We start from the raw sequence: 10,000 nt of genomic DNA on the forward strand, positions 1-10,000 counted from the left end.
ATGATACTTTTCTGTATGAAATATGATATCTGCACAGGCGATATGACATATGCGGTTTCTTTCAGCTCATCCTTCAAGGTGGAAATTTCTTAATTCTCTTTCTGTTGTATTTTTTTTATTATCTTGATAATCTTTCCACTCGGACGTCTTTCAACGTCATAGGGTACATAGAAGCTACAATTACATAGGCCCATTCAATGTTCACTGCTTGAATTCTCTCATATATTTACAAATATATTTACAAATATATTTACAAATCTTGGGGTATTTTCACAGTTACTCTTTCTTCACAATCCACTATATAAGCAGATTGATAGGAATAATCTATTTCGAGTTTAATTGTCGCTTAGATTTCTTTTTTTTTTTCTTTTTTTTTGACAATTTTCCCAAATGTCCAGAAAACTATTCTCTCTCATCTATTAACAACTTGTCAAATCTTCATTTCTTTTTTATTACTCACTCTTGTTTATTTATGACCTTTTTTATTTATCAAAGCCTTGCTAATTTTATTTTATCTTTTACTTTAACATCGATTTATTAAGGCCTTATTTAATAATTATTCCTTCATGTTTCATAGCACTTGAAGATCTTCCCATCTTGCAGATTATTTTCTCTTGTTCATTCGTTATGATTAACGGATCATCAAATTATATTGATCATTATCTCATTTATTCGTAATTTTGACTCATCTCCAAATCTCCAATGATTTCCTCTCACTTATTCGTAGCTCTTGACGGACTTCCTCGTCGTCCTGTTCAGCAAGAAGAGGAACGCCACCAGCCTTAGGCCGATCATCAGGACAAACAAGATGCCTATGTTGAAGCCAATGGTTCCCTGTGAAAGGAGGAGCGCAGAAAGGGAAGATAAATACATGGGGATGCAGCAGAGGTTAATGAAGTTACGTGTAATAAATGGTCAGAGAATTCTCGCTTGAAGGCACTATTCTATCTGTTCCTTTATTTCCTTTCCTCACTGGGTTATCTTACCTGTTGGAGCCCTTTGGCTTATAGCATCCTGCTTTTCCAACTAGGGAAGAAGAAGAAGAAGAAGAAGAAGAAGAAGAAGAAGAAGAAGAAGAAGAAAAATATGGAGAAGAAGAAGAAGAAGAAGAAGAAGAAGAAGAAGAAGAAGAAATATGGAGAAGAAGAAGAAGAGGAAGAAGAAAATATGGAGAAGAAGAAGAAGAAGAAGAAAAAAAAATATGGAGAAGAAGAAGAAGAAGAAGAAGAAAATATGGAGAAGAAGAAGAAGAAGAAGAAGAAAATATGGAGAAGAAGAAGAAGAAGTAGAAAAAAAAATATGGAGAAGAAGAAGAAGAAGAAGAAGAAGAAGAAGAAGAAGAAGAAGAAGAAGAAGAAGAAGAAGAAGAAGTTTAATCCCAAGATAGAGCATAGCTGAAGTCACAAAATTTGTTCAAGAGATGATGAGTGACGTAGATCACTAAAGAAACTAACATATGGTTCCATACAAAAGAATTCAAATGAAGTTAAAATTTCAAGAAAAAAATTATTGACATAATATTAGGTAATGGAAAAACTAATTGAAAATTTCAAATATATTGGAAAATTATCTGCTTCGTTTAACCATATCTACACGAAGAAGAAGAAGAAGAAGAAGATGAGAGAGAGAGAGAGAGAGAGAGAGAGAGAGAGAGAGAGAGAGAGAGAGAGAGAGAGAGAGAGAGAGTGAGAGAGAGAGAGAGAGAGAGAGAGAGAGAGAGAATCTCCTACCTCTTCATATCCTAAAGACTCGATGATAGATTCCCCATCGTACAAGCACGTGACTGACTCATCAGGACACGAGATGTTGTAAACGCCTGCCCACTGGTTGACGATCAAAGCTTCATTAGCGTAGTTGAACCACGAGAGGTACTTGATCCAGATAAAATAGATAGGTACAGAGCTGAAAGGAAACAAATGAACGGATTTTATCATTCAAATTAGGTCTTTTTAACTCGCGTAATCTAGTCAGTTTCCTCGTTATTATCATCATTATTCCATCATTATTATCATCAGCAGCATCATCAGTACAGTGAACATTGCAGCTATTATAGTAAAATTTATATTGAATGAATAGATAGCTTCATCAATAATTAATGCCCATGGTGTGGGCTCAAGTTTAGCATCCATATTGACTTCAGTACTAAGATAACAGTACTGTTTGATGGAACAATTTACTTAATACATTTATCAGGAGTTATTGTGCATTAGTTATATTGATAATGGCCACTGAAGATACGCTAGTCATTCCTTAATTACAAGTTATGAATAAATTATTATACTTTCTTACTCTGAATTCAACAGGAATCCTCCGAAGACCATAAACGGGATAAGCAGGAAAGAACCCAATCCGAGAGCCACTTTGGGGTTCGGGGCCAAGCAAGACAGCATGACGCCTGGTGGAGATTGAACAATAAATGAAGCAGTGATAGAAAAATAAAAAGTAATTAACCTGTTTTTTATTCCAGTTCGTCCTGGCGAAAGAGTAGCCACTGCGACTCCAAAAATTCTTCCTGGATTAACTAAACGTCCTACTTGATAGGACCTTCTTTGTACCCATCCCCGTCCCTAGGCTCTCTGTTAATTGTTACCATTGTTTTATATAAAGCCATTAGGTTATTGCCATCAAGGATAGAAAGCAATAAGTTATTAAAGAATACAAAACTTTCTACTGAATAAAAATCATATGGCAGCCTCTTAGAAGCACCCCTTCGTGACCAACTCAAGCTCGATGGTTTCCTGTGGTGTCTGCAACCTCACCATCCTTGTGAACTAGGGATGGGTGTTTGGGAGATAGTATAGGTCTACCTGCTGAGACATCAGTAGCTATTGCCTGGCATTCCCTGGTCCTATATTAATGGAGAGGAAGTTTCGGCGGTGATCATATGCACATTTGGTTATTCTCTATAGCAATGTCCTATCATTGGCCTCTATCATACACGAGTGATCTTTAAACCTTTATACCTTTAAACTAGAAAGTAATATATTATATTTAGCCTTCGCTAGTGCAAAGGGGATAATATAAAAGAATACATATTTAGAGAGCATCGATTCCCATCGCAAAAGACGATGGTTAAAGATGAAAATATTGAGTAAACATAATCTCAAGACACGAAGAATCATTCTAGCAACGAACAAATCAATAACATGAATCTATTCTACAATAAAAGTTGCTTGTTTTGTAGACATAACAGCCATACACATCTTACTATAAATGAACCCTGTACAAAAGAAATTATAGTACCACTAATATCTTAAACTTTTATTGTTAAAAATATCACTGAAATTTAATCAAGCCCTTAACAAAAGATGATAACCTAAAGAAAGGTATGGTGTTATTAAGAATTTCTTGAATTTTCATTATCACTAAAAGTTCTCCGGAAATGATGTCTAGTTGTTAGTAACGAAAACCAAAACTATCACTGCTGTAAAGAATTGAACGTAACATTATCAATGAAAAATTGTTACTATGAAGAATTGAACGTAACATTATCAATGAAAAATTGTTACTATGAAGAATTGAACGTAACATTATCAATGAAAAATTGTTACTATGAAGAATTGAACGTAACATTATCAATGAAAAACTGTTACTATGAAGAATTGAACGTAACATTATCAATGAAAAGTTTTACTATGAAGCAACGAGAAACTAAACCTTGCACAATATGCAGCCGCGTAGCTGAGAACTGCCTTGAATACTACAGTTGAAAAGAAGTAAATTTTATCATTCATTTACCTAAATACGAGATGGCATTGCTATCTTACTTTAATTTACTTAAAGGGCTGGTTTTCTGGTTCTATACTGCAGTGGAAACTCACTCTTTACAGGACTTTCACAGCCATTTTATCTAATGTTTTACTTTACTTTACTTTAAGGGCTGCTTTTCTAGTTCTATAATGCTGTGGAAACTCACTCTTTACAGGACTTTCACAGCCATTGTATCTTATGTTTTACTTTACTTTAAGGGCTACTTTTCTGGTCCTATATTGCTGGGGAACCCTACAGGACCTTCACATTCAGTTTATCGTATGAATTCAGCATTAACGCCGAATATTGCTCGTTAATTATCAAATCCACATAATCGAAGCCCTTAGAATACAAGAAAGCCTTCACTTTCCTCTTAACAGCCTTAATATCTTCAGTCTTTCGGATGTCTATCGTCAACTCTTAACTACTATTTGGACAAGAAAGCAAATCGGAGATCTCACCAAAAGACGTAGCAGTGTTGCAGACGAAAATCAGAACTGCCAGGGCAATAAAGAATTTCTTCGCCAGGGGGTTCAACCCAATCATGAAGTAAGCGATGCTGATGAGCACGGTTGGGACGACGATGGTCATAGGGAACTCAGCGATGTTCTTCGCCACGAAATACACGTCCGTCCTGTACATCCCGTTGAAGTGCTCACGCAGGAAGATTGGAAGCTGGCCGCAGAATGCCTGCGAAGGAGGACGTGGGTGGATTTGTTTGTGCAATGTGGCTGTGCAATGACTGAATTACAGTTTGCTCCATAACGTAATAAGGACAATGACTAAATTATCAGTTTGCACTATGGCATACAGTAGTATTAAAAATCGGGTAAATGTAGTTCATTGAGACAGGTGTAAACTTTTTTAGATAACAGGCAAATCAATTTTCTTTATAGGGAAGCGGTTGTTTATTTTGGTCTGAAATATGGTAATATGAAGCTAGTTTTATGATTTACGAAATATTATGATTTAGTGTTACCTTACCAGGAGTGAGTCCTGTTTGGAAGCAAATGCCGGGTTGAAACTTAGTCTTAAGGTAAGGTAAGAACATGGCAGTCTAAAGGGGGTCGCAGTTGGGGTTATCAACCCCGTAGGAAAGTAGGTAAGGTACGGTTCCTAAATGTGCAACCTTACGTTAGGAGTTGCTCGTGTCCAAAATCTTACAAGGATTTTTAACAAAAAAGAACTCGTATTATCATTACTTGTTATTACTTGCTAAGCTACAACCCTAGTTGGTAAAGCAAGATGCTATAAGCCCAAGGGGCCCCAACAAGGAAAATAGCCCAGTCAGGAAAGGAAACAAGGAAAGATAAAATACTTTAAGAACAGTAATATTTAAATACTTCCTATGTAAACTATGAAAACTTTAACAAAACAAGAAGAGAAATGAGATAGAATAGTGTTCCCGAGTGCACCCTCAAGTACTGAAATGATTAACGGTAGAATTAAGTGGGCTACTAACAAATTTATATTTTTCAATATACCATTCTCTTTGAACTGAACTGCATGTCTATATTCCTTAAGCCCTACATATCTTTTTGGTACCAAAATGAATAAGTTTTCAACCTCTCTCTCTCTTTAAACAGGTTGCACTTTGCTATCAACATTCGTATTGTTAATTGCAAGATTAACTGAACCCGGTGCTCATATAAAATTGCTTTCTGGAGCCACACCTGAATCTTGAAACCCCAAATAGATTGAGGCGGAGCTGTCTCATAAAAATGACAGTTCGTTAAGGCGCTCGGATTGTCAGATCATTCGAGAGAAACACGTGTGGCGAAGGTTCCGCCGCTTGCTTATACCATTATTATTATTATTATTATTATTATTATTATTATTATTATTATTATTAATATTAGTATTACTAGCCAAGCTACAACCCTAGTTGGAAAAGCAAGATGCTATAAGCCCAAGGGCTCCAATAGGGAAAAATAGCCCAGTGAGGAAAGGAAATAGGGAAATAAATAAATGATGAGAACAAATGAACAATAAATCATTCTAAAAAAAGTAACAACCTCAAAACAGATATGTCCTATATAAACTATTAACAACGTCAAAAACAGATATGTCATATATAAACTTTAAAAAGACTCATGTCAGCCTGGTTAACATAAAAACATTTGCTCCAACTTTGAAGTTTGAAGTTCAACTGATTCAACTACCCGATTAGGAAGATCATTCCACAACTTGGTAACAGCTGGAATAAAACTTGTAGAATACTGTGTAGTATTGAGTCTTATGATGGAGAAGGCCTGGCTATTAGAATTAACTGCCTGCCTAGTATTACGAACAGGGTAGAATTGTCCAGGGAGATCTGAATGTAAAGGATGGTCAGAGTTATGAAAAATCTTATGAAAGAACTCGTGTTGATTAGTGGCTCGTATTCTCAAAATCCCCCTCTGATATTTCAATTAAATCTCGACCCTTTCTCGGAAGCCAAATCCTTTGACACAGTTATCGTTCGTAATTTTTTACATGTCCTTCGACCTTCCAGGATTAGCCACTAGCTATATAAAGCATTTTTCCAACTAGGGTTGTAGCTTGGCAAGTAATAATAAAAATAGTATTAATAATGAAGTTAGAGGACCAAGGGTGTGCATATGAGAAAGTACACGGCGATAAACAGGTCGTTGTATTTAGTGTTCCTCTTTTGATAGTGGGGTAAAAAAGTTATCCCCTTTCTGTAGGCCCTTAAGTGCCAGTCCTCAAGAACGTGGTGTAGAACAATTCCACCAAACTTCGTGATTTTGTTTACATTTTAAAATGTGGTTCTTCAGTCATAACTTTTGAAATATTACACCCGGTTTATCAAAAAAAAAAAAAAAAAAAAAAAATACAAATGCTCTTTAAAAATTTAAAGAGGATTGTTCTCTCAAGAAATAGTTATATATGTTTATTCTTATTTATCATATTTATTGTTTAGCATTTGAAAATCTCGCAATTCCACTTTAATGATTTATTAGTCAAAGGTTTTCTAACTTCAAAGCTGATTTGACTAGATACTTCGGCAGAAGATTTTTTACCACCATTATCAATTTTCCCTGTATATAATATTTAATGAATTATTATTATCATTATTATTATTATTATTATTATTATTATTATTATTATTATTATTATTATTATTATTATTGTGGATTTTGTTGCTGTTGTTATACATTTATATTTTTTCACGTTTCTTTCATCAAATATTGACCACAATGGCGTATAAACATATTTATTTGTCCTTCAGTTTCAGATATTGTATAACACGCGAACTCTGTTAGGAATGTATTTCTTACTGCGAGATAGCAATATACATTACACATGAACATCATTTTATGCATTTCTACGTCTTGCGTCATTAGCTTAGTCATTATCATTGAAATAGTACCATATCATTGCGAAAATAATGTAGCTCTCCTAGAGAGAGAGAGAGAGAGAGAGAGAGGGGGGGGGGGCTCCTAAATAAGGCTTTCTATAATTTCATGACGAAGGCAATAGAACATTTTAAAGTTTTAAAGGCCACTCATGAATGGCGGAGACAAGGGAAAGGGACACTGCCCTATCTAGCAGGACAATGCCCTAGAGACTGACCATATATACATATGATCAGCGCCCAAGCCCCTTCTCCAAACAAGCCAGGACCAGGGAGGGTCAAGCAATGGCTGCTGATGGCTCAGCAGGTAGACCTATAGGCTCCCCAAACACCCATCCTTAGCTCAGAAGGATGGTGAGGTTGCAGACACTAAAGAAACTATTTAGTTTGAGCAGGGCTCGAACCCTAGTCTGGTGAGCGCCAGGCATGGACGTTTCCAATAGGCCACTACAATCTGTGTGTGTGTTTTTTTTTTTTTTTTTTTTTCCTGTTGGAGCCCTAGGGCTTATAGAATCCTGCTTTTCCAACAAGGGTTGTAGCTTAGCTAGTAATAATAATAATAATAATAATAATAATAATAATAATAATAATAATAATAATATCTACGAAGGAAGATTCACCGTCGTCTCAACGGCGGCGCCCTTACGTACATTGACGACACTGAAGAGGCTCTTCGTGCTGGTCTGGGTGATCATGATGTACATAGCTCCGTTCATGTTCTGGATGCCATCTTGGTCCATTTCTTGATCCAGGTAAATCAAGCCGATAAGAATACCAATCACCTGAGGGATTAGAAGGAGTCCTATTTGAGCTCTAAATGATTCTGACGTCGTTGGACTAGGGTTTTTTTTTTTTTTTTTTTTTTTTTTTTTTTTTTTTTTTTTTTGAAAGTGAGAAGATTTTAGCTACATGAAACCTCTATGAACTTGGCTTTGTTGGGAGAAGGAAGATTTTACTACGATATGTGTAAATAGGAACAAGATAGGCTTTATCAAATAAAACATCTATGACCTTGTCTTTGTCAAGGAAAAAAATGCTATGTTAAATAACACATATAGGAATTTTATCATGATTGTTGTATACGTTAAAACCAAGGAGATTTTATATCTGTTAAAAGAGAGGCCAATGTATAAGATGGAATTATAAAAAAAAAAAAGTTATACCTTATTGATAACATATATATCAACTTATTTCATGTACACGAAGAGGATGATACTTAAAAAATACAGTAAAGAAATGTTAGATTTTTTAAGGCTAAAACAAGGAAGATAATATGATTACGTTAAATGAACCTGAAAAAGGTCCTTCAAATAAACTTCATTTAAATTAGAAACGATCTTTTATCTGTGAATTTAAACTAGGATTTTTTATCTGTGAATTTAAACTAGGATCTTTTATCTGTGTATTTAAACTAGAATCTTTTTATCTGTGTTTTTAAACTAGGGTCTTTTATCTGTGGATTTAAACTAGAATCTTTTATCTATGTATTTAAACTAGAATCTTTTATCTGTGTATATAAACTAGGATCTTTTATCTGTGTATTTAAACTAGGATCTTTTATCTCTGGATTTAAACTAGAATCTTTTATCTGTGTATTTAAGCTAGGATCTTTTATCTGTGGATTTAAACTAGGATCTTTTATTTGTGTATTTGAACTGGAATCTTTTATCTGTGTATTTAAACTAGGATCTTTTATTTGTGTATTTGAACTGGAATCTTTTATCTGTGTATTTAAACTAGGATCTTTTATCTGTGTATTTAAACTAGGATCTTTTATCTCTGGATTTAAACTAGGATCTTTTATCTGTGGATTTAAACTACGATCTTTTATCCGTGTATTTAAACTAGGATCTTTTATCTGTGTATTTGAACTAGAATCTTTTATCTGTGCATTTGAACTAGGATCTTTTATCTCTGGATTTAAACTAGAATCTTTTATCTGTGTATTTAAACTAGGATCTTTTATCTGTGCATTTAAACTAGGATCTTTTATCTGTGCATTTAAACTAGGATCTTTTATCTGTGCATTTGAACTAGAATCTTTTATCCGTGTATTTAAACTAGGATCTTTTATCTGTGGATTTAAACTAGAATCTTTTATCCGTGTATTTAAACTAGAATCTTTTATCTGTGCATTTAAACTAGGATCTTTTATCTGTGGATTTAAACTAGAATCTTTTATCTGTGCATTTGAACTGGAATCTTTTATCCGTGTATTTAAACTAGGATCTTTTATCTGTGGATTTAAACTAGAATCTTTTATCTCTATCTAAACTAGGATCTTTTATCTGGGTATTTGAACTAGGATCTTTTAGATGTGCATTTAAACTAGGATCTTTTATCTGGGTATTTGAACTAGGATCTTTTATATGTGCATTTAAACTAGGATCTTTTATCTGTGTATTTGAACTAGGATCTTTTATATGTGCATTTAAACTAGGATCTTTTATCTGTGGATTTAAACTAGAATCTTTTATCTGTGTATTTAAACTAGGATCTTTTATCTGTGTATTTAAACTAGAATCTTTTATCTGTGTATTTAAACTAGGGTCTTTTATCTGTGTACTTAAACTAGGATCTTTTATCTGTGTATTTAAACTAGGATCTTTTATTTGTGTATTTGAACTGGAATCTTTTATCTGTGTATTTAAACTAGGATCTTTTATCTGTGTTGTTGAACGAACTACGAACCTACTGGTCTACACAACTTACAATGGCCTGTAAGAGATTGGCTCTGATGACCATTTTGCTCCTAAGGTTCTCTTTAATCGCTCGACCCAGTACAGGAGTGAACTGAGACCACCAGCCCACTTTGTAAGGGGATTTGGCTACCTGGAAGGTAAGAGGCATTAGTTAAAGATCCCAGGAAAAGGTTAAAATGTAATAGATACA

General features: G+C 34.4%; 1 protein-coding gene across 1 annotated transcript in view; it reads right to left on the reverse strand.

The window, feature by feature from the left end:
* Positions 1-605: 605 nt before the first annotated feature.
* The window catches only part of LOC137652966 (protein white-like), a 28,855-nt gene continuing 19,460 nt past the window's right edge, over positions 606-10,000 (reverse strand). The window contains exons 11-16 of the mRNA XM_068386358.1: positions 9,821-9,940; positions 7,759-7,890; positions 4,212-4,440; positions 2,290-2,395; positions 1,731-1,902; positions 606-834 (exon numbers count right to left, since the gene is read on the reverse strand). Coding sequence (XP_068242459.1) covers positions 718-834; positions 1,731-1,902; positions 2,290-2,395; positions 4,212-4,440; positions 7,759-7,890; positions 9,821-9,940 — 876 coding nt within the window. The 3' untranslated portion in view covers positions 606-717. The remainder of the gene's footprint in view (positions 835-1,730; positions 1,903-2,289; positions 2,396-4,211; positions 4,441-7,758; positions 7,891-9,820; positions 9,941-10,000) is intronic.

The sequence above is a fragment of the Palaemon carinicauda genome, chromosome 14 (assembly GCF_036898095.1).
Source record: "Palaemon carinicauda isolate YSFRI2023 chromosome 14, ASM3689809v2, whole genome shotgun sequence".
NCBI classification, from domain to species: Eukaryota; Metazoa; Arthropoda; class Malacostraca; order Decapoda; family Palaemonidae; genus Palaemon; species Palaemon carinicauda.